The 27,950-nt window shown below is 51.5% G+C and overlaps 2 protein-coding genes across 4 annotated transcripts in view; one reads left to right on the forward strand and one right to left on the reverse strand.

Moving 5' to 3' along the window:
• Nucleotides 1-3,295: 3,295 nt before the first annotated feature.
• Nucleotides 3,296-12,068, forward strand: CHST1 (carbohydrate sulfotransferase 1). 3 transcript variants are annotated; one of them, XM_058829303.1, is made up of 2 exons: nucleotides 3,296-3,533; nucleotides 10,055-12,068. In XM_058829303.1, exon 2 carries the CDS (start codon nucleotides 10,099-10,101, stop codon nucleotides 11,356-11,358), a length of 1,260 nt encoding a protein of 419 aa, XP_058685286.1. In that variant the 5' UTR covers nucleotides 3,296-3,533; nucleotides 10,055-10,098; the 3' UTR covers nucleotides 11,359-12,068. The 3 variants fall into 3 exon arrangements, with proteins under 3 accessions (XP_058685286.1, XP_058685287.1, XP_058685288.1); XM_058829304.1 differs by lacking the exon at nucleotides 3,296-3,533 and adding an exon at nucleotides 3,586-3,865; XM_058829305.1 differs by lacking the exon at nucleotides 3,296-3,533 and adding an exon at nucleotides 3,586-3,861.
• Nucleotides 12,069-14,423: 2,355 nt separating this feature from the next.
• The window catches only part of LOC131574081 (transmembrane protein 263-like), a 202,724-nt gene continuing 189,197 nt past the window's right edge, over nucleotides 14,424-27,950 (reverse strand). Inside the window, exon 3 of the mRNA XM_058828464.1 lies at nucleotides 14,424-19,279. Within this exon, the coding sequence (XP_058684447.1) occupies nucleotides 18,993-19,279 (287 nt within the window). The 3' untranslated portion in view covers nucleotides 14,424-18,992. The remainder of the gene's footprint in view (nucleotides 19,280-27,950) is intronic.

Consider the following 27,950-nt stretch of genomic DNA (forward strand, 5'->3'; position numbering starts at 1 on the left):
AGCCGCGGCCGCCGGCAGCGGCTCTTCCTCTGCTACACACCTCCCCGTCCTCCGGGGATGGCAGCGAAGTTTGTCCCTTCCCGGCCCGGAGAGGCGCTTCCTTGCAGCATGGAAAGCCTGAGCCGGGGGGGATCCTGCGCTGCTGCCGGCACTGCAGCCCGGGGAGAGCCTCCCCTCTCCGGCACAGAAAACACGGAGCACGCAGGTGGGCTTACAAACGCCACACTGCCATCTGACACAGACTTGCGAAATGCCGTGCTTAAGCACACAAATAATTCTTTCTGTTGGTTTGCCTTTAAATTTACGTGCCTTAATGCATCGCTCTTTATATTACCGGCGTTTGGCAGGATACGCGAGGTATGTAACGTGGCCAGGTTACTGACGGAATCATAACTTTGCTCCCGACTGCATTTGGAGTGATTAGAACAGTAACCTTCATATCACCTTAACAGCCACGTTGATATTTTATTACATATATTCCCAAACATGCTGTTAAAGTAGGTTTTTTGAACGTTAAGAGAAGAAAATACAAACCCTTTGCAGAAGTCTGTTGCTGAAGAGCATGAAAATTGGATATTTTCAAACTGCATTTTGGCTCAGATGAAAATTTACAAGGTGAGTTTCCTTGACTCACCAACTCACCAGCAGTCTCTCTGCTCTCCTGCCTGGAACCACACAGGGGAAAAAATGATGCCTTTTAAACAGAAACAAATTTTCTTGATGAGGGTGAGGTGCAGCCACAGCAGACCTTCCCTCTGAAAACAAACTGACCACAAACACACACCACAGAGCCTAATTAATATTTTAATAGTCAACAGTCAGAGATAGAGAGCTGTAATATGTACTAACAAACAGCAGCTCTCTAGATTAACACTTAAAATACCAGGGCAGCATCAGAAAACATGATCATGCCCAGCTGAAATAATCAGAAGCATCTGTTTATCTTTCAACCCTGATTGTAGTCCTCATTTTTTTGCACTATTCTCTCAAATTGCTTTCTTTTGTGTGAGACAGCCTCTATAGCACCTGTGGGTATGAGTCCAAGGATCTCTGGGACTGTTCCAAGTTGTGGGATGCCCTGGATTTTTGCAGATGTACTTTAGAGCAGTCTCAGTGGTGTGTAAGAGAGGAGCAAACCCTGGCTCCTTGGAAAGATCGGGAAGCACGCAGGTGCCTGCCTGGTCTCGTATTCTTACTGCAAGCCCCTTGATTTCTTCCTGGCAGTGGTCCCTGGATTGGTTTATGCCCCCTTTGGCCAAACCCCTTGAAATCCTGCCATTCCTGCACTTCCAGTGCCTTTGCCCCCAGTGGCAGTGGAGCACAGCCATGGCCGTGGGCCAGCTGGATGCCTGCTCGCAGCTGCTCCCCACCACTCGCTGGAGGTGCCAGGGAAGTGGGAGCCCAGGTCAGGTGCATGCCTTGGGCACCCGGAGCTGTCTCAGGCTCACACGGGGGTGGCACTCAGGGCCATTGCACAGGTACTGTGGGCTCACAGGGACCAGGTGGGCTACACCAAGGCAAATGAATCAGCGGGAAGGTGATGGCCTGAGCCAGCACATCACCTGAGAAGCACCAGGGCCACCGGCTTGTTTCCAGCAGCAGCTGGTGGCATGGCTCTTTCCCAGCTCCAGGAAGAGTCAGACAGGCAGGAGCCTCAGTCCTTGTCCTTTGCAAGGTGTAGGAAAACAAGCAAGAGAGCAAATGGCTTCAAGGCTTTCTCATTCAAAACAGGGATACACCAATGCAATAGCACTGTATAATGAACGCTACAATGGGGAGCTGTTGCTATGGTGAGGGAAATAATATTTAAACACCAACTGTTTATAAATATAAAATCCCTACAAAGTTTTCTAAAATTAGATTAAGGGGGCTAGGGCTGTCAGGATATTGTAAAAAACTTGTGAAATACCAGTATTTTTGAACACACAAGATCTGGGTACTCCTTAAACAGCAAATGTGAGTCCAAAATGCTAAACAACGAACGTGACAATCTGCCGTTGTGCTTCTCGAGTTTTAAAGGCAGTCTCATAGCTCTGAACTCACTGTTGCAGCCTGGCAGGCCTCTGAGAGTGGAAGGCAAGACCGGTGTTCCCAGGGATTTGTTCTTCTTTTGGCACAAGTGCAGCGCAGAGACCTGGGCCCCACTGCTACTCGTAGCCTGCTCTCTGCCAAGAGTAGTTCTGAGCTGCTGCCGAACATGCTGGTACTGTGATCCCATAGTTACATGTAGCTAATCCTGGAGTCAGAAGTAAAGATTTGGAAATCCCTGAGCTGGGGAGTCAGCTCCTCACAGAGCTCAGGGCTTTTTCAGGAGATACATGTTGTTCACATGGATGTAAGAAAACTGTTGTGCCCAGTGCCCAGGCAGCTCCAAACATGCCCCAGATAAAACAGGGATATAAAAAATGAATATCCATTGTAGCATCTCCAGAATCACAACCTATCTTTTGCTGGTAGCTGCCATTTCAGCAGAGCTGCAGTTAAACTGCTAAAAATGCAGTTTAGTTGGCAAGCGCTGGACAAAAGGGAAACATTCAAAGTTGCCAAAAGTAAATGTCTGACCTGTTTCTAGGGGTCGAACAGCAGCAGAAGGAGCAATGTGACTGTCAGAGCACAGCCACTTCAGCTGCTCTGACACACTCCCGTGCTTCTTTTCCTCTGTTCTATCCCACCTTCCAAGGCGGGATGGATGGTGGGAAGGTGCCATCACCTGTCAATATTTTGGCACTGGCACCACTGAGGATGGTTTTGGACCCTGCCCGTGGCAGTGAGCCCTGTTTTAGGCAGCACAGGGAGGATTCCTGGCTCTGGAGAACTAGTCCCCATGACAATATTGTTTTTGATGAGCAAAGGCCACCGGAAAATGAGGGAATGAATATGCACCATCATCGCTACCAAGTCAGGCAGGGCCGGAGAGGCGAGGAGGGTGTGAGGTACCCGCTGCCTCGCGTCCGGCCGCTCCACAGGGATCCATCCCTATCAGAAGCCAGCCTGGGGGACACATTTCACCGGGCCCCCCTCCCGCCCCCGCCACGGGAGGGAGGGGCTCTGGCCGCCCCGGCCGGGCGCCTCGGGGAGCTAAAGAAGGAAACGGGGAGTTTCCTGCTGGGCAAAGCCGGGGGGCCCGGCGGCCGGGCTGGGGTGCGCGGGCGGCGCGGAGCGGAGGCTGTGCCGGAGCGGTGCCGGTGCCTGGCGCTGCGCTGCGGGAGCCCGTGCGCGCTACCGGGCGGAGGGAGGGAGGGAAGGAAGGAGGGAGGGAAGGAGGGAGGGGAGCGGCGCAGCCCCTCGCCGCCCGCCCGCCCCTCGCCCGGCGCGGCGCGGAGGGCGTGGAGAGGCGGCCCCGCTCGGCGGGTGCCCGGGCGGGCAGGGCAGGGCAGGGCTCGGCGGGCAGGGATGAGCACCCGCAGCGCCGCCCGCTGAGCTCCGCCGGCTGCCGCCCCCGGGCCGGGCCGGGCTGGGCCGGGCTCGGCGTCCCCCGCCCCAGGAGCCGCGGCCGGGGATGCGGGGGGCAGCCCGCCGGGGCGTTCCGCCAGGTAAGGGGCGCAGGCGGTAGGGGGAGAGCGGCGCAGAGCGGTGGGGGTGCCCGGGGGCGGCGGGCTGGGGCTCTCTCGTAACCCTTTCCGCGCCACCAACTTTCCAAGGCAGCGAGACGCCGCCCGCAGCGGCGGGAAGGACTTTTCCCTCTGGTGCCCAGCCCGGCTGCGGTGGGACCCGGGGCCGGGCTGAGAGCGCCCAGGGGGAGCCGCCTCCCGGGGCTGCCTTAGCGGCGAGGGCACGGCAGTCCTGGCCCCAGACCTCCGGGGGAACGAGCTGCCGCCAAACTTGGGCTGCTGTTGGGCGAGGAGCTGCTGCCTGGAGCAAGTGAGTAAGTCCCCGGTGGCGCGGGGAGGCCGGATGCCCTGCCCGGCCGTGTAGCCGCGGCAGCCGGCGGAACGAATGCCCCGGTGTTCGCTGTCAGACCTCCGGGCGGTCTGACAAACCTGCCGTGAGGGCGCAGGCTGACGAGGAGACCTCGCAGAGTGGGGTGCAAGCACGCCATAGCATGGAGCAATCCTACGGGAAAGCTGTGCGGTTCGAGATTTGGGCTCTTGACGCGGCCGGAGGCTGGGGACGTCGCAAAAAGAGTGTTTTGAGGTGATGAATGAGCGCGTTCATCCCAAAAGAGCCTTCCCAGCTCCTGCCAGGGAGTGCTCTGGGAGTGAGCGGGCACCAGCAGGCTGGTGGAGATGGCTCAGGGGAAGGTGGAGAGCACAAACCCTCTGTATTTGGTTTATCTAGGCGTTCGTATCCTCGGGAAGAGGCAGATGCAGTTCAGCAGATGAGGGATAAACAGACGCAGCTGGATGTTGCGATAAGAAAACTCTGGGACCGGCTGGGGCTGGCATTACTTGAAAGTGACTGATTAATTAACTGAAAATGTGTATGCTGTGTGCCAGTAGGAAAGAGACAGATTCCCTGCTGAAAGTCCTGCGATTCTTTAAGTGCTGGTCAAAGTGGGCAGCAGTCTTCTGGTATTAAAGGATCTGTTGGTCTCTCTGAAATGCAGAGGGAATGAACAGAGATAGGGGAACAGGGCACACACAGTGTGCCTTTGAGCACAGGAGTCCTGTGCCTTTTCGTAAGAAAAGTGCTCTAGGAGGTGATGGATGCAAGAGCAGAATGAGTCTGGGGGCACGAAGCACCTCTGCTAGGCACACGGTGAGGCACCTGAGGAAGGTGGTGGGCACGAGTCCCCAGCTGGCATTTGAAGCTGTGACTGTAGGGAAGCTTTAGTCCTGAACGGCTGAAGAGGAGGAGGCAAGGCTGAAAATTCATTCCCAACACGTCAGGATCTCACATTGGTGGGGCTTGATGAGGGGGAGGCTTGGGGACAGAGACCAGCCCTGCTCACATGTCTATGGTGATGTCCAAAGTCAAGTAGTGCCTGTGGTGAGGGGATGGGGGACAGCTTGGCGCTGCTTTTTCTCCGTGATCTCTCCTTCCTCTGGGGAGTGGTGGGGTCCAGCCAGCCAGCACCCAGTGTTTGGTGTCTGCCAGCCTTTGCAGAGCTGGCAGCATGACTAAGCCACTGCGATCAAGAGGGATGCTTGCAGCCCACCAGAAGCCTGCCTTCCCTGCCTCAGTGGCCACAATGTTGTTTTATGGGATAAACTCTTTGCTCCGTGGGAGAACGCTGGGATGTGTCGGCCTCTGCCAGTGGGTCACTGGCTGAGAGCTGTTTTACAAACCTGCAACTTAACTTTTGTGCCTGGGTGGCGAGGTGGGGAGGACTGGGGCTGCAGGAGGGAGCTGCTGGCTGGGCAGCACACAGGGTGCTGGCTGCCACCAGTCCCCTCCAGCAGCCCTCAACAAGCCGTACGGCTCTGGGCAAGGCATGCAGGGGTGCTCCATGCTGGGCAGGGGACAGAGGCGCAGGTGCAGGGCTGAGCAGGCGCTGAAGTTGGTGCTATGAATTCTCTGGGTGACTACACATGCATGAGTCCCTGGGTGGAGGAAGGGAAAGGGGGAAGAGGGGTTGTCTGCCATGAGTCAGACTCACATTTTGGGATGTGTCCCCTGGTGAGCCTGCTGCAGTCTCACTTGTGTCAGGAGAGGGGTTTTGCCTCACAACTCTTGGCCTTGTGCAGGGTGTGCCGTGTGCTCCTCTGTGCCGGGGTGAGGGCAGGTGGGCAGCCCTGCCCAGGCCCGCAGTCATCCACCGCTCTCCCTGGCACCGAGACCCCGGCGCTTCTCAGCTCACTCAGATCACTGCTCACAGTTGTGTTTTCCAGCTGGGCCCAAAGTCCTGAGTCACTCTGTGGTTTCCATGGAAACAGCCTTGCTGGCGGGAATCAGTTTTGGGGGTAGAGGGTGCCGGTAGCTGGACTGGCACCAGGCAGGCTTGTGGGAAGGACTGGCAAGGCTCAGGCACTCCTCCAGTGCATCATCTTTGTGCCAGGGCTTTTACAAAGGCTGGAGCAGGCGCCTCTGTTGCACAGACCCTCGCACCTTTTTCCGCTCCCTTTTCCCTTCCTCCCTCCGTGGGGGAGCAGAGAGGTTTCCCTGGCAGTGGTGAGGGAGCTAAGGATGAGCCCAGCCGGGTGGAGGGTACAACTTCTGGGGAGCTGTTGAGAGAGGGGGACAGCCTGGATGGCAACAAAAAAGAGCAGGGTTTTTTTTGACTGCCTGTGAGAGCCTTGGGAACAGCAATAGCAGCGTCAGGAAGTGCAAGGGCTTCTGCCATCACCCCTGAGTCGCCTGAACACAGCCACCTCCGGGGAACAAGGGAACCTGCAGGGAAGGCTTGGGGCAGGAGTCAAGGCAGCTGCCCATGTGGAGACGCTGTGGGAGCCCCCTGCGAGGATGAGTGTGCCACGGTGCCCTGCGTAACACTTAGCTGCTTTTAGAGCGCAGGAGACCTGTGAATTGTACTGACCCCTGCAACTTCCCCACAGACTCCAGCCTGCCTGGCAGCGCCTGAACTCGGCTGCCACTGCAGCCTTCAGTGCCACGGCCTGGCTGCGTGGCTCCAAAAGCAGGTAATTCCCATCAAACCTAGGAAGACCGTGCCCAAAAGAGGAGCCCCCGGTCCCTGCTGCACGATGGCTGGCCGGCCGCATTCACTGCTCCTGCACCGGTGACTCACAGATGCCATTCAGCTTAATTCATCACCTCCGATCTCCCCGGCGCTCCTGGGCTGTCTTGCTGGCTTCTCGCCTGCTCATCTCCCTCAGAGCAGTGCTGGGAGTCAGTGGAGGAGGAGGAGGAGGAGGAAGAGGAAGGCAGGTGATTACGCATCTGCCGCTGTTGGCAGGTGCACAGGGTGGGGGAGGTTGCACTGCTTGCGCCCATCCTCTCCCTTCCTCCAGGCTCAAGGCTGCGGGAAGTGGGGCAGGGGAGAGGAAAGGCTCAGCACCTTCCTCTTCCCACAGACAATGCTCCTGTCCCTGTGCCAGGCACTGGCTGGCCTCCTGCTGCACTTAGAGCCGGCTGCCGGATGCCGTGCATCCCTTGTGGACAGCCCGGTCCCAATGCGACTGCAGGCAGCTGCACAGGAATGCAGGCACGGCAGCAGAGTGCAGTCTGGCATGCTGTGACCGCAAGGGGGTTGGGGTTGGGAAAGGGGCAGTGGTGGCCCCAGCACAGTGCCAAAAGCCCCCACGTGCCTTCTGGCAGGCCCCTTGCAGTACCAGCAGTGCCAAGGGCGGGAAGGTGTGAGAGATGTACCCCCACCCCACGCTCCATCTCACGGTCCCAGCTGCCTGCAGGGACACACTGAACTCGGCTCCCACCCTTGGGCTGAGTTTGCTCATCATCTTTGGTGGAGCCGAGCTGGAGACAGAGCAAAGGGTGATTTTGACTGGGAACACTTCTAGCACGGAAACATCTATGAGGCCAGCGTTCCAGATGACTCCCATGGTCTGGGGCTGAGGAGCCAAAACGATCCATGCCTCACACAGCGCCATGTGGGCACGGCTCTCTCTCCAGCTGCTGTCTGAACTGCTGGCCCTGGTATCAGTGTCTGAAGAGGAACAGGCCAATTTAAGAACAAGGTTCCTTGGGGCAGGAACGGGAGTGTGAGTGGCTGTCCTGCTGTGCCTGTGTGCAGGACACATCCTCCTGGGGCCTGCTGGCCGCAGCCACTGCTCAGCCTGCCCTCTCCAAGCCGTGTGGAGCCCTGCACAGCTCCTCCTTGGCAGGTGTTCACACCAGCCTGGCTCTGTCTGACAGATGAACAAGGGGTGGTGGCAGTAAAAGTGATCCTCAGTTGTCCTGGCAGCTCCCAGGTGCCATGTGCTTCTGCTGCCCCAGGAGCTCCTCCAGAGCACTCAGCTGCCGGTCACCATTGCCTCTGGAGCCCAGGGCCGGATCGAGCAGGAACTGCAGCCCCTCTGCAGGGACAGGCAGTGATGGGAGGAGGCAGGAGAGCCAGTTGGGAGGTGAGAGGAGATTCTGGCTGGCTTTAAAGGCCACAGATGAGACATCAGGGAGGGAAGTCTTCTCCCAAAACCTTCCCCTCCCTGGTTGCAGCTCAGCAGATGGGCAGGGCGCACGCCAAGGGTGTCAGGGGCAGCAAAGGCTGAAGCTGTGCTGTGGTTTAGCACTTGCTCAGTCAAGGAGAAGGAGGTGAATCAATTCTCCATTTCCCCCCCTCTGCCACCTGGGATTTTGCAAAGGGGAATGGGTCAGTGTGGGTGGAGAACCTGAAATGCTCATAGCCATTGAGTGATTTGGTGGGAATTGGGACCGAGAAGGCATCTAGTCTCTGGTTTGCCTTTTTTGGGGAGCCGGAAGCAGGTTTCTGCTGTAACCAGGACAATCTGAGTCTCATCTGCTCCAGCATCCATCAGCAATGAAGCAAAGAGTAGGAGTTGAGGTTGTGTGTGAGGGATGCAGTGTGGTTGGCCATCACTAGAGAGCAGGAAAGCATTCCCACTGCAGCTTCCACCTAGGCAGCATGCAGAAGACACTTGGGTTAGGAGATGCCAGCAGGGACTCTCCTGTTCTTGTTCTGCCTTAGGAGACTTGGAGAAACACTTTATCCAAGGGATAGAATATATCATGTGGACACTGGGGCTGGGTTTCCCCTTTGCAGGGTGGGTAACCCCAATCCAGCAGCAGCAATAGCCAAGCATCTCTGACTTCGGTCCTCCAGCCATGTGCCACAATCCTTGGCAGGCAGCAGTCCAGGTGAAAGCAACCTGTACTCAAAGCATCATTTTGGGTCTAAAGCACAGCTCTTGGTGCACTGGCACAGGGAGCACTAGTAGGGGGCTGCATGCAGCAGCTGTGCCAGACCCCCTGTCCTGGGGTCCTGCTCTAAACCTCTGCTCCCAGTGAGAGATACTCTGGAGTTGATAGTTCCTGAAGCTTCCTGCCTCCACAAATCAGCTGGGGCAATCAGTAAACAATAAAAATATTAATTTTAAAAAACCAAGGCTTTTTTACTCACCTGCAGGTCTGAGCTGCCCTCCTGGTGTCACTTGCTGGGTGACAGGGTTTCCCCGGGGACTAGAACATGTTGAGGATATGAGAACAACAGACCGTGGCAGCTGCTACGGGCTCTGCAGGCACCACATGTTAATGAACAGCAGTAATACTGAAGCACCACCACAGTTACATCCCTTCCCAGCAATGGAGCAGGCATGACAGCTACTACCCCCCTGATGGTCCCTGAGCATCCCATCCAAGGGTCCTGCTCAGTTTCCCCTGCCCTTGCCCATGTGTGGGCAGCAGCAAGGCAAAGCTAGCACCACTGAAGTTGTTCTTTGACCCACTCTTCCCTGCACCCATCCCTGGTGCCAAGGGCTACTGCCCTGACTGGCAATAGAACATAGAAGACATGCAGTTCTGCATGCTTCCTCTGCAGTATTGTTTTTCCCCTCGGGTGCTCAGAATAGGAGAGCCCTGAATCCCAGAGTGGAGCAGGATCTTACCAGCCCCATGAGCTCATTGCTGAGGGCACAGCTCTGGCTGTGCTTGTCCCCAGAGGCTGACAGACTGAGCTGGCTGTTGGACCTCTGTGCAAAGAGGCTTGCAGCTCCAGGAGAGACATTGCCACTCTCCCAAGCATGAGGTGGCTGGCCTGGATGGGTCATGCCTTATCCTGACAGCTGGACAGAAAGGATGGAGACAGGATAGCACCATCCTCTGACCTTTCCCTGCCATGGCTCCTGCACTGGGTGTGAAAGACACTGTCTGGTAGGGTGACAGGTGACTCACAGGGCAGCTGGGGAAGAGAGTTTGCAGCAGCTGGATGGAGCCAGTGTCACCGCCAGGTTCTAACATCCCCCTGCCTGGGTTGCAGGGCATGGGGTGAGCTATGGGCCACAAGATTTATGTGCACTCACAGCCTGGAAGGAACCGGGCTGAAGTCCTAGCTGTACATGTTTCCCTAGGCTTGCCAGCCTCTGCTTGTTATTTTTCTTGTCTGAAATGGGGCTCTGCAGGGAGTGACTGGGATTCACATGGTTATGACTGGTGGACATACATTAGGAGGGCATTTGTTGATACCTGCATCAGTTGGATATTTGGCAGTCCATGCTCAACCTGTGAACTTTCTGTTGCGTTGCAGACACCAAGACGACCTGTGAAGAAGCTCCATGAAGGTGACCAGCCATGCAATGTTCCTGGAAGGCTGTACTCCTCCTAGCCTTGGCATCCATTGCAATCCAGTACACAGCAATCCGGACCTTCACTGCCAAGTCCTTCCACAGCTGCCCCATCCCTAATCCTGTGAACTGCAGCCTGAGCCAGGACACCGATGTGGCTGACAGGCTGTGCGATGAGAATCCCACTTTCCCGTATAACCTCTCCAGGAAGACTCATGTTCTCATCCTTGCCACAACCCGCAGCGGCTCCTCATTTGTCGGGCAGCTGTTCAATCAGCACTTCGATGTCTTCTATTTATTTGAGCCCCTCTACCACGTCCAGTACACCCTGATCCCAAAGCTGACCCAGAGCAAGAGTACGACGGACAGGCGGGTCATGCTGGGGGCCAGCCGAGACCTGCTGAGGAGCCTGTATGACTGCGACCTCTACTTCCTGGAGAACTACATCAAGCCCCAGCCTGTCAACCACACCACCGACCGCCTCTTCCGCAGGGGAGCCAGCAAGGCCCTGTGCTCACCACCCGTATGTGAGTCCCTGGGAGCTGTGGATCTCCACTTGGAGGAAGGCGACTGCGTGAAGAAGTGTGGGACCTTGAACCTGACACTGGCCACTGAATCCTGCAGAGAGCACGGCCACGTGGCCATCAAAACCGTACGGGTGCCCGAGGTCAATGACCTCCGGGCCCTGGTGGAGGACCCACGGCTGAACTTGAAGGTCATCCAGCTGGTGAGGGACCCCCGGGGGATCCTGGCATCCCGGAGCGAGACCTTCCGAGACACCTACAGGCTCTGGAGGATCTGGGATGGCACCGGCAGGAAGCCATACAACCTGGACGTGACCCAGCTCACCACAGTGTGCGAGGACTTCTGGAACTCTGTGTCCACTGGCCTCAACCGGCCACCGTGGCTCAAAGGCAAGTACATGCTGGTGCGGTACGAAGATCTGGCCAGGAACCCCATGAAAAAGACTGAGGAGATCTATGATTTCCTGGGCATCCCCATGGACAGCAACGTGGAGCGCTGGATACAGAACAACACCCGAGGAGACAGGTCCTCCTCCAAACACAAGTATGGGACGGTGCGCAACTCGGCGGCAACGGCGGAGAAGTGGCGCTTCCGTCTGTCCTACGAGATCGTGGCGTTCACCCAGCACGCCTGCCAGCAGGTGCTGGCACAGCTCGGCTACAAAACTGCTGGCTCCGAGGAGGAGCTGAAGAACCTCTCCATCAGCCTGGTGGAGGAGAGAGACTTCCTGCCCTTCTCCTAAGGCAGCCCCAACGGGCCTGGTTTTGATGTGTACTGTTTCTAACTGATGCCTTATTTTATTTTCTTTCCTTTTTTCCCCCCCTCTTTCTCTCTCTTGTCTTTTCCTCTCCAAAATTTGCACTAAATCTTGAGCGGGAATCTCAACGGCCGAGTCCAGGGGAAGTGACTGCTGCCCCTCAATACATTTTGGATGCCAGGAGGAGTTGGGTCTCTCCAAGCAAGAGCTAGAACTCTGGATGGGTAACAATGTTTACAAAACACACAAAATGTATAAAGCAACCTTCAAGCTTTCCAAACCGAAGGGTATCTGGGGTACTGTACTTTTGCACTGTTTACTTTTACAATGTAAGAGGTAAATATAAATATAATTTATGAATGGTATCATCCCCTCCAGAATTAAGTCCCCCTGCCCCCAATGAGCAGGTTAGACTGGAAGCTGAAAGCGGAACAACCTCCTCATTTTTTGATCTCAGTGCGACATGTCTGTCTGTTGAAGTCCTGTTATTGGGCTGGGCAGTTGGTCAAGCTGCTCCTACATGGTTGTTTGGTAACACCTGTGATATTTCTTTGTGCCAAAAACCCACAAAAGAAAAAAAAAAAAAGGGAAAAAAAGCGATTGGGTCATTTGGTAAAAACCCAAGACATTTAATGCTTTATTTCTGTGTTTTCTGTAAATAAAAGTGCAATAAAACTGACCTAGGGGTGAACTTCGACTGAAAGACCTGAGCGAGTATACTGAGGTGGATGCACCACCAGGCAAACAGCAGCATCTCCTGCTTTGCTTGACTCCTTTGAGGCTGGGAGCAGGTAGGGCAAGGCTGGGGGAGGAGACACCACAGCCCCCAGGGTGGCAGGGAGCTGCAGCTACCTCCTCGGGGTGTGTGCATGTTTGCATCTGAAGTGTGTCAAAAATGCAAGCAGTTAAGTCAAAAGCAAGAAGCCACGGTTATTTGCTGACCTGAAAGCTTGTTGGTTTGCATGGGGGCATGGGACTTGCTGAAGTGCCTGACTCCAGAGTGCTAATGGCACCAGCACAGTGAAACCATTCCTGTCAGGCTGCCCCCCCACCATGTCTGACCGTGCTGATGCTGGTGTTGGCATGGCCTGCCCTGGCAGACAGGGAAGTGCTCTGGTGCAGGTCATGAAACTGCCAGAATGAAAACAAGCTAACAAGATGATCCTGGCAATACACAAGTATTCCTTCATGAGCTGCCTGCTGCCTGCAAGACACCTGGGCCTGTGGGCTGGGCAGGTCAGAAAGCTGCTGAGGGGGGAGCCAGGCATGCAGGGCAGGAACGCTGAAAGTCTTACACAAGACATTGCTGGTCCACTTGATCCCTGTCTGATGAAAAACTGGCCAGCTCCTCCAACCCAGCTGTCGGAGTCCCAACAGTCGAGCCCTTGAGACATGTCCTGCAGACCACAAGCAGGTGGGAAGCCACTGGGGCCAGTCCCCAGGGTAAGAGTACAAGAGTGCCCCAGCATTTTCCCCGTTGCTCCTGGAGCCAGGCAGGGCAGTGGCCCACAGAGAGATGAGACCACAACTTCTGACATCTACTGACAGCTGCACACTCCCAGCTTTGGGCCCTCTCCTGGCCCAGAAGTGTCTGAGCCACCCACAGCCCACCTGCCTGGGCAGGTCTTCTCTTCAAAGGTTTCTTCTGAGCTTTGCTGCCCACCAGCTTTTGCCCCACTCTGATTTGGGAGAAGAGTGGGTGCTGCAATTGCACACAGCGGGATGGGACACACTGCCTGAGTAAGACAGGGCAAAGCTGTAACTAGAGGTGATTTTGCACCATCCTTTCACCCCTTAAAAGACCTCTGGAGGAGCGGCTTGTTAGTGTTGTTTTGCAACTTGGCTTAATGTGGCAAACCAGCTGGGCTGCAGGAGAGGTGAGAAGCTGTGATGTACCTGAGAACTTCTCAGGGCTCACAGCTCCAGCACCTGTACTTCATCTGTGCTGTCTGCAAGGCTACATGGATGGCTCTGTGAGGAGGAATGGGGGGATAGCGTGCACTTGCTGGGGGATGGGCACTGACTTCCCTTGTCTCCCTCCCCACAGTGGGCATAGGGGCAGCTTCTGGAAGAGACCTTCCCGTCACTGCCAAAGCTGCTCCTGCCACCAGCTTGGTGCCTCCCAAGCCACACTGCCAGGCTGAGTCTGCAAGAGAGGATGGAGGAAAGGGGAAGGTGGAAGAGGTGGCTGCAAACAGCCTTATTGCTGCGCTGTGTGCTGCTCTTCCCAAGCAGCTGGCAGCAAAATGCCAACCAAATAAATGGCTTGATTGCCCTGTTATTAGTTACTAAATTAATCCTTTTGTCAGCACTTAACAAATGCTGAGCTGTTTGCTCCTGGCCTCGACCCAGTAAAAGGGACACCCTGTCTTGTGGCTCATTCAGCACTGCCTGGCCACTGGGCTGCAATCCACCCTGAGGGCTGAGCATTCCCGGGAGCACTGCGTAGCTCTGGCCTGGGTTAAGTGCCCATGGTAGAGCAGATGAGGTGGCTGGAGTTGCTGGCTGTGCTCCCCAGCACCAACACTGCCAACCAGCCAGCAGAGGGTCAGGCTGGCCCATGGGGGCTCGCTGCAGCTCTGGGGAGGAATGTCAAACTGCCATCTCCCGCAGAAAGAGCAGGCTGCTGTGAGGAGAATTTACTTCCTCAGCTGGGAAAAGTGGCTATGCAAACCTGCCTGAAGGAACAGCGGCTTCCCATCTTCAGCTGCCGAGATCCCACTTTGAGGGCTAGGCCAGCTGTCCCCAGCCTGAAAGCCCTCTCATGCACTGGTCTTTAAACCAACACAAAAAATTGAGTTTAGAAGTCTTATCCAAACTGTTCTTACCATTCCAATCAGGAAAGGCGCCTGCAGCAAAATGGCTTTTGAACTGCAGTTGAAAGCTATGTCCTAGTTTAAGCAGCGATGGAGATTCATCCTTGCTTGGTGCCTCATCTAGAGCCCTTAGGGGAGAGATTTAATTTCCCAAGGAATCTCTAACATCTTCCTTCAACTGTGCTTCCTCTCCTCATTTCCCCCCACTAGGAACAAGAGCCAGCATAATCACGGTTTTTATCCTCAAATTTTACTGTAATTAAAATACAGAGATGCAGAATATTCCCAGAAACACACTGCAAAACAAACCAAGCAAACAAATTCAGTAGGAAAATAATTACAGACAATGAAATGATAAAGAACAAAAGTGTTCTCTGGAGCCCAGCACTGTGCATGGGACCGCGTCACCACATTTCTGGGTTGCCAAAGGCCTCCTCAGCTCCTACAGAAGCAGAGTTGGGCCCTGGCTCTGCAGCTCTCTCTAACCATCTCCATATTCCCACTCATGCTGTTGTTTTTACAAGGATGACTTTGCAATGGAGACACAGAAATGACCCACCCACAGGGATAAGAGCCAACAAGGGAACCCAGAGAAAAAGAAGTGGGTTAAGATTTTCCACACACAAAACACAAGGGGACAGAGAGGGGTCAAAGACATGCACTCCTCTCCCAGCCAGGGGAGCTGTGGGGGCAATCACCTTCTTCCCCCCTAGACACTGCGAGTGTGGATGTTTAATGAAGGTCTCAGCAAAAGCTTTGGGGAGCTCTATCCACGGGCAAGACCAAAAGCTAAGGGAGGAATAAAAAAGTAAAGGATAATGAGACAAAAGTCAGGGAAAAGGAAGGAGAGGATGCACCTGTGGGTCTCCTTTCAGCTAGGGCACATTCGTTGAGCACAGGGACCAGCCAGGCAAGGTGGGACACAGGGCTGTGAACAGGGCCACATCCCACCTCCACCATGGTGGAGACCCAGCCCCATCATGGGGAAATCATAACAAAAGTCTGGGGGAGACTGGGGAAGGGTGGGTGATAAGAAGGGAGCTGATCTGATGCTTCAACCATCCATTGATCTGTTTAAATGGAGATCACCAGCAATCATCATTACTATGGAAGCAGGGCACAAGCTGGGCATGTACCACCACCACACACTAAAACCCACACTGACCCACTCCCCTTTCTGTGCTCCTCCCTAGGACAAACTCCATTGCATTCATCTTCTGATTCAAAGCCTGTCCTAAGAAACAAATTCCTTCCACGGTCCCTTATTTTCTTGTTCCTTCACTCCTCAACTCCTCCTGTCACACCACTCTCTCCTCATCTTCTCCCAACTCCCTTTAATCCTTCCCTCTACCCCAATGCTACCCGCTCCTATTTTGTACCAAGCGACCCCATCTGGTAGCCATGGGATTTATGCACAAAAGAGTTTTTGCCTTTTGTACCACGAATGGGCAGTGAGAGAAGGGCTGCACCGGTGGCCCAGGTGGCTGGAATCTCTGTAGTGGGAGAAGAGGAAAGACAGGGCATCTGACAAGAGCCAGCAGCTTCCCCATCCAATCCATATCCCACTGTCCTGCAACCAAAGCTGTCAGAAGGCATCTTTACTTTTAAATTGGGAAGACTGACCCTGTTTTCCCTCTGCTCTGGCACTGTAAATGTCCAGAAGAGCAGGCTGGGACTGGGTCACCATAGTGAATTGAGCAGGCCTAGAACAGACTTTCTTAAAGCCTTTGAGTCCTGGAGAGTTACTTATTCCTGAATGCCTGTTTAGCAGTGTGAGGCCTTGTTTTTGGAGTAGATTTAATCTTCTACCCCTGCCTGCTAATTTGATCTCTTGCTACTCATGGTCCCTGCGCTCTCCTTTAGCTGGGCTGTAAGAACAGTGATTTAGGCTGTGAGTTCTCCTCTCAAGCTCATCTCTACTACTCCAGGCCATCCTGCAAGGAAATGGCAGTTCCAGACAAATGGTAGGCTTTATTTCCTGCAAGGATGCACAGAAGAGAAGAAATAAAAAGATGAGAAACGCTCAGGGCCCCTGTGGCCTTCCTTACATCACCTTTATCCCACTTGCCATGCCTGCTCTGCACACACAGTGCTTGCAGACAACAGCTTGGGCAGGAGGTACTGCCTCTACCAGCAAGAGCCTGTGTGAGACACTATTTAGCCAAAAGCATGATCAGCCTCTCACCACCCACCCAGGGCTGGCTGCTGAAGGTTCTTACATTTTATCTTCTCCTGTGCAAGACCTGGGAGAGGCATTAAGGAAGAAGACTCTTCTGTCCCAATTGGCCAGAAGCTATCTTTCTCAGACGGCTGGTGACAACATAGCTAGTTACACACAAGCAGCTTTCAGCTTTAGGGCTAGAGCTCGCTTCAGGGACAGTCTGTGATCTGGAATAAGAGATGAGATGTGCTCAGGGAGAGCAGTGAGCAGAGATCCATGCAGTGCAAACTGTCCTCCAGCTTTGCAGGGTGTTTGAGACAAAGGGAGAACAGACAAGACTTCTTCTGGCCTTGACAACTGCCACGGGCATCCCAGCAAAGTACAGGCACACATCAAGGCCTGATCTTTTCTGTGAAGCTGCTGCCTTCAGAGACAAAACCGACATGTCTGGGTCAACTTGGCCTTCACCAGAACAAAGGACACAAAGTGAGGAAATGCACACACCTACCAAATGCTGCTTCCTCTTCAGAAACAAAAACGTAAGTCAAACCTCTCTCTTGCTATCAAGTGTAGCAAACTGTAGAGATCAGCAGCTTCTTACCATCGCAAACAGCAGGGACTACCTAGCAAAGGGTATGGAGAGTGACTAACACCAGCATGATTATCAGGGGGACACAGCAACAAACATCCCAAAATGTGGATTTAATAAAGGTCAGAATGAAAACTGCATCACAAGCTCAAGAACATTCAGCAAAAACGGTGGTGGGGGTGTGTGTGTGTGTGTTGTACTTAAATATTCCCTGATGTCTAAGTCCTAAGCACAAGAGAGCAGTCAGGAAGTGCAACAACCTCCAAGGGGAAATGAAGATCAAGAAAGTTGGCTTCAACGTCCAAAAGATAGGGCTGAGAGAAAACAAACAGCACAGACAGGAGAAAGGGGATTTTTCACATTCCTTTGGTTTCGATAAACTATGCTCTTGGGCAAAAGAGGGCAAAACATCCTCTAAAACATGATTTTTCTTTTGACCAGGACCCTATATAAAAACTATAAGCTGAAAGTGCCAAAGATGACTATGTAAACTCCTCTGTGGCAGTGGCACATGTTTGTTTCCCTGGCTGAAGACATGCCTGTGGACTAACATGTACACATGCACGCTAACACAGATGCATATTTATCAAATACAGCACAAGCACTGCTTCACTTGCCTATGCATCCAACACCTGGCCAAAAATAGGAGCAGCAGAGTTAATGTGGGGCCTGTGGTTTTCCTCATCCCAAGAATTGCATGGGACCCTGGAGTGAGTGAATGAGTGAGTGAGTGCACGTTTGTGTTTGTATGTGAGTGTACAATGCCACATGGCCCCTTGAGCATCATGGGCCAGGCTGAGGATGGCTGTGACTCCCAGATGGATGCAGGTGCCTGGGTTTCTGCAGCACTACGACTATGGGTGGGCTATTTAGTGCAATGTGGTCATTTAGAGGAGCTGGGCTGGGGCCCCAGGAGCAGCAGAAGAGGAGTTGCTGGTGCCCTGTGCAGGCTAAGTGCTGTTGGAGCATTCTCAGCCCCTTGGGAAGTGTTCTCCAACATGGTGCAGCCCACTCAAACCCAGGCCACCACTCCCAGGGTACTGAATCGTGGGGAGAGCAACACTCTCAGCTTCTCCTCCATCCCTGCAGCAGAATTTGGGTGCATTTGGGAACACACTTGCTCCTGGTTGCTACTGACATCTGTGGAGTGTGAGTGTGGCCAAGAGACAAAATGCCCTTGTTACAGACAGGGATACTGGAAGGACTTCAAGGGTCAAACAAAAGGCCTGGTCTCTCTATGGAACACCACTGCCTGTACTGCAATATCACAGAGGCCTGGCAAGTGCCACTGTCAGCTCCTTCCCCAAATGGGAACATACAGCAGCTTTTATATTTCTCCCCCTCACCAAGAAAATCTGTGCAGAAGTTGATGGTCTGGGATGTATCATATTCTGGTGTGGCATCACCCCAGAGCTGCTCTGCTGAGAGTTCCCTCTCTGAAAGGTTTAATTCAGCTGGGGAATAAGTGACTGGAAGCAGCTTGTGGGGATGGGCCCTGCAAAGAAAAGGTAAGAGGTGCAGGGCAGGAGGGAGGCTTCCCCCTCTTCACAGTATCTCTCCTTTGTGTCAATGGGACTTCTGCAGCTCTCTGCTAGGCACACCTCCCAAACACACCTCCCAGAGGGAAGGGGTGTTTCAGAGGCTGTCTTCCCAGCTGAAGTTGAATTTGACTACACAACCCACACTTCAAGCCAGGCATAGTTTGCCCCCATCCCCTGTTACTCCCTTCACCTCCAGGCAGATGGAGCCTAATGCCTTCTCCCATCCCTCCATGCTTACAAGAGCAAGAAGGGAGGAAGGAAACTACAAGACAGAGATAACTGCGCCTTTAAAGTCCTCAGAGTAAAGATGGTTCCCAGTAGGTGATGGGAGTGAAAGGCATTGACAGTGGCTCTGTGAGCTCTGAGCCAGGCAGGCGGTGCTGAGCAGGCTGCAGCCGGAATCTGCTCGGGTGCTCGACCCTCCCTGAAGCGGCTGGTTCCAACTCAAAGAGGTGCTGGGTAGGGGGAGAGTATGGGCAGGTTGATCTTTTGGAAGGGACCTGTGACAGGGATTAGTCAGCCTTGTCCTTCTTCTTTGCAGTGAAAGGGACTTTGCTGGCGACCGCACTGCCCACAGCTCCGACGCCGCCGGTCACTGCTGAGACGCTGCCCTTCACCAGTCCAACGCCGGCAGCGGGGACACTGGTCACAGCTGTTTTGGTGAGCTCCAGACTCTTGCTGCCCACCCAGGCAACTCCTCCCAGTGTCGCCCCCACAGCTCCCCGGGTGATGCTGAACAGGCCGCCTGTCACTCTCCAGATGACTCCTGCCTGCTGCTGTGGGTGGTCCTTGCTGGCATCTGTGGGGAGAGAGAGAAAGGGAATGTCAGAAGTGGTCATGCTGGAGACCTCCCTGGGCACCTCTTCTAGCCCAGGATGGTTGTCAACCATGGCACATGCTCTCATATGCATAATGCCTCGCCTTGCAGCCCTAGACCTCTTGGTCCCTGAAGGAGTAACCAAGGTGATCCCAGGCCTACAGCATAGCAGGAAAGGACTTTGAGAGGGTAGGAATGGGAACAGAATTGCCTGTGTGACAGAGAAGGGAAGAAGGCGGGTCAGTTACAGCCCCAAACTTGCAAACCTTCATGCTGCAATGCAACACAAATCCCACTTTACAAGAGATGTAATTCCCCTCCCGTGCGTGTTGGCTAATGCCAGTAAATCGCAGACTAATGCCAGCACAGGAGGCATGAACTACAGACAGCAACAGCTGACGTTTATGTGGCCTGCAGGTCCTCAGAGGCATCTGTTTGGAAGCAGGTCTGGGCTCATGTCAGATGTGGAACTGAGGCACAGCACAGGCTTATCTGTGAGAGTAGTAATTGAGCGAGCAGAGATAGCAAACTGCAGTAAAGATACAGTGACAGAAACGTCACCTCGGGTTGTACAAGCCCTCCAGAGATCTCAGCTATGTATTTAATAGTGTTAAGACAGTGCTTAAGTTACTATAGTGTGTCACTGCTGGCTTACCTGTGCCAGCTGGATCAAGGCCAGCATGATATACCCACCCAAGCTGCCGTCACACCTGCCCACAACACTGCAGACATAGCGTTCACAGCTCACCACTTCTTGGGAAACGGTTGACTCTGAACTGCTTCTCATGGGATTCAAACCTGACAACGCTCCTGCTGGCCCATACACAACCCTCTCCCTTTGCATCAGCCAACAAAGTAGTGTGCAGGCAGCAATGCAGTCTTCGTGGGGCAAGATATTTTGGGTACTCAGCCTTCTGATTCCCTGCCAGTTCTGTCCATGAGATGAGTTACTCATAATTGCAAAAACACAATAAAGTAATCCTGGCAGGAAAAAAAGGAATGTGTTCACCCTGAATTGCACGGAGAGCTGGTGTGGAAGGTTTGCAGGTCTAACTATAAGAATTAATTTCCTGCTTCTATTATGCCACTGTAGCTTGTGCTGTGTTCAAACACAAGTGACAACACCCACAAAAGTAGAGGTGGTGGGCAGGTGATGTCAAATCCATTGAAGTTTCCATTCTGGGAGGGTGATTTAGTTCAGAAAGTGGCCAGTCCATCCTACCTGTTAATGTTTCTAATTCTCCAGCATGAAATAATGCCCCTGACCTCACAGTGTAAGAAAATAGCTTCAGCTGGGGTAATGAATATTGTATTTCTGGCTCTGTTACAAAGACAGAAAAGTGGTGAATGTTTGTGCTTCTGCAACTGCAGATGGTGCTAAGTGGGAATAATTTTTAGATGGACAAGTTGTGTCAGAGGAGAGGAAAACCTAAATGTTTATAGGCTGTGCTTTTTTTTTCTCTCCAGTGACTCACAAAGTGAGCATCAGTAAAAAAATGCAGACAAAAGAGGTAAAAAGAGGTAAAAAAAAAAAAGGCAGAACATGAGTTAGGTCTGTAAAAAGCTAAATAGCAGTTACTTGAGAATGATGCTGGCACGTGTTTGGTTATCCTACAGCTTTGTTAGATCTTTTCCTGAAAAGATTATTCAGTGGAGAATCTTTTTAGGTGGAGAGGACTACAGACTATTGCTGGCTGTTCAATCACTGCAGTTTTGTTGTATTGGCATAAAGCAAAGCTATATCAGACTCCAATTTTTTGTGAAAGCATCCTGATCCTGCTTATCACAGCCCAGCAGAAGGTGCTGAAATATTCCCCATTAGCCTAAGAAGAACCCTAATACATCACCATGGGTTTCCATATCAGAAAAATGTGGGAGCAGCAATGTTGGGGCCCTGTTGGGGTTGCCTTGGGATGTCTTTTCCAGCCCCAGTGTTCCTGGAGCTGTAGGCTCTTTGACTCTCTTAATCCTAACCATAAACCAGAATCAGGTTGTGTGATGATCTTTCCCTAGGTATTTTTGTACTGGATTCATCTAAAATTCTTGAGAGTTTGGAGTTTTCTTGGATTCATACATTTTCCCCTAAGCTTCTCCCAGTCTGAACAGAGGTCTCCCTCAGGCACGAAGTCTGATGTTCACTAGCTTTGATGACTTGGAATAAGCCTTAACTTGCACATCTATCTGATAACATGGACTGCAACATGGAGTTGGAGAAGGGTCAGTACAGTTTCCAGTGTACAGTTCTACCCAGTATACAACTTATTCCTTATCTATTCCTCAACAGTTTCTCAAGAGGTTTTCTTTTTCTCCTCTCCCTGTTTCTGAGACCCATCGACACCATGTCCAGTTTAGCTGCTAGTCCTCAACTGCTCCACAGAGTTTATCCAGTATGGTCATTTCTGTGTTTTGTCTGCAGTCTGAGGGCAGGAAGAGCTGAGGGGTCCAGAAATCCACGCAACTGTAAAGCAGGACTAGGTAAAAGCCAGAGTGGTCCCGCAAACAAACACCGTTTCAATGATGACAGCTCTTGTGTTCCTGCTCCCCTGTGTGAGGAAGCAGATCCTTCGTGTCCCAGAGGACTGCAATGCAGAAGCTTTGGACATTAAACACCTATTGGCATGCTCAGCTGCAGAACCAAGACCTATATCAAAGTAGCAACAATCTTTCTGGCTCTCCCCCAGTAACACTGCATCTTAGGCTACCTGGAACCTATCTATAGGAAGATTTATGCCTCTGGAGCTGCCCAGCTATCTGAACTACACTAGTGTGAGAATCTCTCACATGGTATGTGAATGCCTGCAGGTGGACAGCCTATGGACCATAGAAAATGTGGCAGCTGCAGAGGAGATTGAGGGAGGATGTTGCTCTGCCAGCAGAGAGCTAGAACATATTGGACAAAGTATCAGGAAATACTAATTTAGACAAGACAAGGCTCTTTCTGATTAACCTAGGTAGAGACAACAAAGTTGCAGTGTACTGGAGCACCAGTGCTTGCACACTGCCTGCACCTGATCTGCAGCCACTTTCACAGTCCTTTAAACTCCTCAGGGAGAAGGGATGGAAGAACTGTCCCTGGGAGGTGGGATGCTATTACAGAAGCACTCTAACAGCTCCAACACAAAACAGAAGATGTACCACACCAAAAAAACCCTAAACAGATCAACAAAATCTACAAAAAAACAAAGCAAAACCCAAACATGCTCAGGTTTGAATAGATTTGAACAGAAGAAGATAAATCCCTGGTGACCCCAAGCACAAGGGGCCACATCCTAACCTGGTGGCAAACTGAAATGGGTCATATTTGTTCTATATTCCAGATGATGTGTTGAAAGCTTTCAAGCCATCCCTGGTTAGTTTGTCTTCAGGATTGCAATAAACCCCACAGTAAGCTGTCATGTAAGATAAGCATCAGATTTACAGTGCAAATTAGTCTCTCAGACAATGGAGCGAGCTAAGCATTTTGTTGGCGCAGAGGAGCCCAGATTAAGAGCAAGACAGACAGCAGAGATGAAATACACAAAATAATCAGAGAGACAGACACACCGCCTAAGCAGGGGAACACTTCTGTTCCCTGGAGCTGGCTGCAGCCCATGCTGCTCATGAAAGCTCTTAACAATCTATGGAGCCCTTTTTCCTCTTCATCAATGACCTGGCCTTTTCAAGGGTCCCTTCAGCTTCACTTCATCCCATGTCAGCTTAGAACAGAAGAATAAGTAGGAGAAAAGAGTTGAATGAAAGGCTCTCCTGTATGAATGCCTGCATTCTGGGCTGGGGCCAGCACCCCACACAATAGAGGTATCTCCCTACACCCTCCTCCTCGGCCATTGCCACCTGCACTCCCCAGTGGCTTCTCTTCCAGAGCAGGGGTCATGCTCACCGGGGCAGTTCTTCTCACCTGATCCTAACAGCATCTATGACTTGGGCAGAAGTGAGATTGTTAATAACAGATACAACTTTCTGTGTTGCCGTGACACTCCTGAGGGCTTTGCACTGCATTCATTTGGAGAGACAAAATGCGAGCCTGTGCTGGTGCCCAGTACAAATGGCACAGGCACTACTCTTGCCCTCAGCCCCTGCCAGCAGGTGATATGACAGGCAGGGTGAATTATTTACTTTCAGAAGGACTTGTGCAAGTTGCTCTTTCCTACTAACTTATAAAAACAGCCCCAAGCCAGGAAAGCAGTGTCAGGGAGCAGCACTGGTTTTGCATCTTTCCATTCCTGTTGGGACCCAGAAAAAGCAGCCAGGCTGCTCAGAGACCTGATGTAAACAGTCAGTGTCATCAGTCTATCCCTCAGCAGATGTGAGAGGAAAGGGTGAGGTCACTAGTTCAAACCTGAATCACTCCTCTGACAGCTATTAAGTAGCCACTGGTTGATTTAGGCCGGTTCCCTCACCTAGAAAAATGTTTGGTCTGGAGGAATAAGAAGGGGATGGAGGGTCAGCTACTCACACAGTTTAGTCCCAGCTTTTCCCAGCTCATTTTTAAGCAACACTGAGCAAGTCATTCTGACCTTTACTGCCTCTGCCCCACTGTGATTGAGAATGTGTGATTTTCTGAAAGCCTTGGTTATTGAGTTACAAATAAGCATATATGGGAGTGAAGTTTCAAGTCCTGATGTTTCTTGGAGAAAAAACTGAAAGTTTGATTCAAATGCACTCTTAATGCTCTGAGAATCCCAAGAGGATTATTGTTTTTTTTAACCTTGTGACTTTTTCAAGCCTACCTCAATTTGAAATGCATGGGGCTGGCACTGATGTTTCTCTTCCCTTTCTGTAAAGCAAAGCTGAAGTTAATGATCCCTATTTCCTTGTATTGCTGTGCTGTCATGAAGGTTAATTAGGTACACTTGGTGGAGTGCTTTAAACAAGGAAATTTTACTTGTATCCTCATGACTGGCACTGATATGATTCCTGTTCCCATTCTCAGTTGAGACACCAATGACAACTTCCAGTTTATCTCTGGAGAAGTTTCAAATTTCCAGACAAATCACAAAGGTGAGAAGAAAATTTGCCCCATCCCCATGCATGCCAGCCTACTATCGTAGGGCCACACAAGTTCATCCTGCAGCCAAGACCTTCTTGTTGGGCAATATGCTCCTTGGCTAGCACAGGCAGCTGAAGCTGGAAGAGACCATTCTGACTGCTGGGCACAAATGAAATCTCACTGTCCACCACCTAGCATCACCCATCTCCAGAGAATGACCAACACCATCTTCTTCCAAGCCTGTCTGCTGCTGGAGACAGCTTAGCTGAACCTTGCAGGGCACATCTGTAACAGGCATTTATGTCTGAGAGGAAAGAACTGCTGTTCACATCCTTTTTGTCATTTTTGGATCAAAGATCTAGATCCTGCAGTGTTACAGGCAAAATGTTAAAGGGAGCGCTACAAAGGGTTTGTTCTTCAAACACTTGTGCTTCACTCCTGTCATCAGTCCCATGCTGCAGCTGCTGGAAAAGGCTTTGCAGGCTCAGCAGCTGGGTTCTACCCAGCCCTTCTCTGCCCAGGCACCAAATGCTACAAACCATGACGGCTGCCACCAGCAAAAAGCCTAGAAATGCCACATTGAGTTTAGCCCTTGAGTTTTAAACTTTAACTCTGCAATCAGCAGGACATACTCGTCTCTCTGCAACAGGATTGTTCAGGAAGCTGCTGCACACAGCAAAATGGGGGCAGCTGTCTCCACAGCCCAGCTCACCCCAGGGCTCTTCACTGGCACAAAGAGCTTTAATTGCTCCTTGTACATGCCCTAGGAGCAATATTAACTGCTGAAGCATCTACCTTGAAACACTGAGAGACAGGGTTCAGGAGGGTAAACGAACAGTGATATGGAGTGGCTTGTTTTCCTCCCCTGAGCCCCGGGGGAGAAGCAGCTGAAGCTCTGACTCTGGAAGTGTGAGGCTTAGTTGTTTGGGAGCTTCCTGACTCTCTTTTTTAGGAAGTTTAGTGTCAACAAAACAGAAACTCTTTGTAAAAACACGATGGTATTCTTCAAACTTTCACTGAGGAAAGAATTCAGGGAGATTGGCCTCAGAGCAGGTAATAACCTGGTGGACAAGGGATTCCACCAGGCTTGAGTCAGCCCAAGGACACTGCTGGCCACACACACACACACATGAACACACACACTAAATGACCCAAGCGGCAGCTATTTGCCCCTTTTTTTAATAACTGTTTCACTTAGCAAGAAGAGATACTAGTTGGAGGAGAAACATAAATTTACCCTCTTACTTCCTAAACACTTTCAAATACCAAAGCCAAGATCTCCCCTGATACTAGTTTCTGTTTCTTGAAAAATAGTTGTTCCTTTGCTCTGCCATTCCTTTGCAGGAAGTGGCTGAGTTTTTTGATCTAGAAATATCTCTTTTATATAGCTATAACAGTTCATCAGGAACAGCCAGAGTCTCCTTCAACCAGCATATAATGGGACCCTTTCATTCTTCCAAGACTTCAGCTGCTCTGGTGTATAGAGATGGTCTCTAATGAAGCTGAAGACAGGATGTCGCACAGTCCAGAAGTAATGCTCCATGTGCTCCAGAAAAACACAAGTGAGTTGCCAGACATGTAGTATCATCTACTAGAAAGGATGTGGATGAGGCAGGAGCCTGGAGACCCAGCTCTGCTATCAGCATTGTTGCTGACAGCTATATCTCCTCTGCTTCCTCTCCATGCTCCTGGCCTGTTTCAGCCAGGGATGGTGTGACTGCCCAGACAACATGCAGGGGATCCTGCATGACCTGCAGTGCAGTGGGCTGGCAGGCAGGAGTTAATCCCAGCTCTGCAAAGCCCAGCAAGCTGGGAAAGGGACAAGTGCACCCTTTGCAGAGGAAACACTATGAACACTAACTGGTTGGCCTTGTGGTACTTAGAAACAATCCCTCAGCTCCCAGTGACGTACTTAGCCTCTCATCTTGGAGAGAAACAAATGCACACCAGGACAAAGTTCTCCAAAGCTTGCCATCCTTCTGATGCAGCTCACAAGGGCTTAAAGGATGAGGATTTACCCTTTCTACAGGCAGCTGGTTTAAGACTCTTGTCTCATTTGATGCAAATATCATCTCTTACCATGGTGTGTATAGGTTGTAAGAAAGATGAGCCCGCAGAAAAGAACTAGAGCAAAACTACGAGTGGTGTTGGCCCTTCAGGAAGAAAGAAATCTGGACATTCCCTCTTCTATTTCCATTGCAATATATCTCTCCATATGGAATAGATACAGAAATGGGCTTTTGCTACTGGCCAGTCAGGTCATTAAAAAGCCTGTAGGATGTCTCAAGGCTGCTGACAGAGTGGAAAGATGATCTCAAAAGGCAAGAAATTCCAGCTCACCACAAAGAACTGTGCACAGTGACTGCTTCCTCCCTACCCTCGCCACCCTCTGGGCCCTGTGCTAAAAAATGCACTGGTGCATTATGGCAAGTATGAACAGCAAGGGGCAGCTGGGCTCTACCTTTCCTGTACTTGTGTTAAAAGCATCAAAAGTGGCCATCACACTTGACTTGTTTGAACTTTATGTTCCTGCCTGTCTTCAATTTCTACTTTGTGCTCCACCTACAAGCACTTGGATCACTCAAGAGGCTTGCTTAAAGGCTTGGCAAGAAGGAGCACATAAAGCTGCACCAATGGCTTCTTTTCCTTTTGGACTCTGATCATTGCTGCACTGAGATGTGGGATCACAATGACAGGAATCACCTTTTGCCATGAATATGGACTCTTGATCCCACTTGGGGATCTGTGGGTGGAACAGGAATAATCCAGAAGACTCAATGATTTGCTGTGGCCTTGAGCTTTAAAGCTATGAGGAGGAGAGCTTTCCAACAGCAAAATTTATTCCTTACAAATAACCCTTCCTAGCATTTGTGCCCAGGCTGAAGAGACCATCTTTTTAAGCTTGCTCTTTGACCCATGCTAGCTCAGCTCTTGTCAGGGCACATCACCTCCCCTGTCAATTCTGTAGCAGTGGTTGCACATTCTTCACTGAGCTGCTTTCAGCTGCTTGTGATAGTACCTGGCACAAAAAGACCACAAATGAATCAGAGGATCTTGTTAAACAGTCTTGTTAATTCAGCTCTGATAAAGACACGGGAGAAAAAAAAAAAAAATCAATATTTGTAAAGTGAAAAAAGACAAAATCCATAGAGAAATAAGGTCATTTTCACGGTTCTATGAGGCCCCTACAAACAATGGAGAGTAAATAACATAATCCAAGCTTATGTAAGAAATAACTTTTCTTCCATGCTCTAGTGCTACCCAGTGGATTTCAAACAAAGGCAGACTCGGTTAAACCTCCTCTGTCCAGTGAGGCTAAAAGTCCTTTCTGCAAGAGTATTGCTAACTCACAATTTATCAAAAAAGCACATGAAGTTAGGTCCCAGCAGCAGTCTGGGGAGAAGCATAGGAGTGAGAAGAGACTAACTAACAGGAAGATGGTCTAGGCTTTAAAGATCAGACATCAAAAAAGTCCCCTGTATTTGTTCACCAACTGCCATTTTGAGTACTCTGCCATTGTATTATTCAAGGCCTAATCTCTTAATCTCTGGAAACACATGATTGTAATTTGAGCATTTTACAGCTGAGATATCCAAGAATTTTTCCAAAAATACTCCTAGTAAAGTTGGGAACATATCCTGCCTTGGTAGTAGGGAAGGATCCAGG

The sequence above is a fragment of the Poecile atricapillus genome, chromosome 1, assembly GCF_030490865.1.
Source record: "Poecile atricapillus isolate bPoeAtr1 chromosome 1, bPoeAtr1.hap1, whole genome shotgun sequence".
NCBI lineage: Eukaryota > Metazoa > Chordata > Aves > Passeriformes > Paridae > Poecile > Poecile atricapillus.

What these genes read in the sequence shown, in the direction of transcription:
- CHST1 (XM_058829303.1), top strand. Translation starts at nt 10,099, where the DNA reads ATGCAATGTTCCTGGAAGGCTGTACTCCTCCTAGCCTTGGCATCCATT.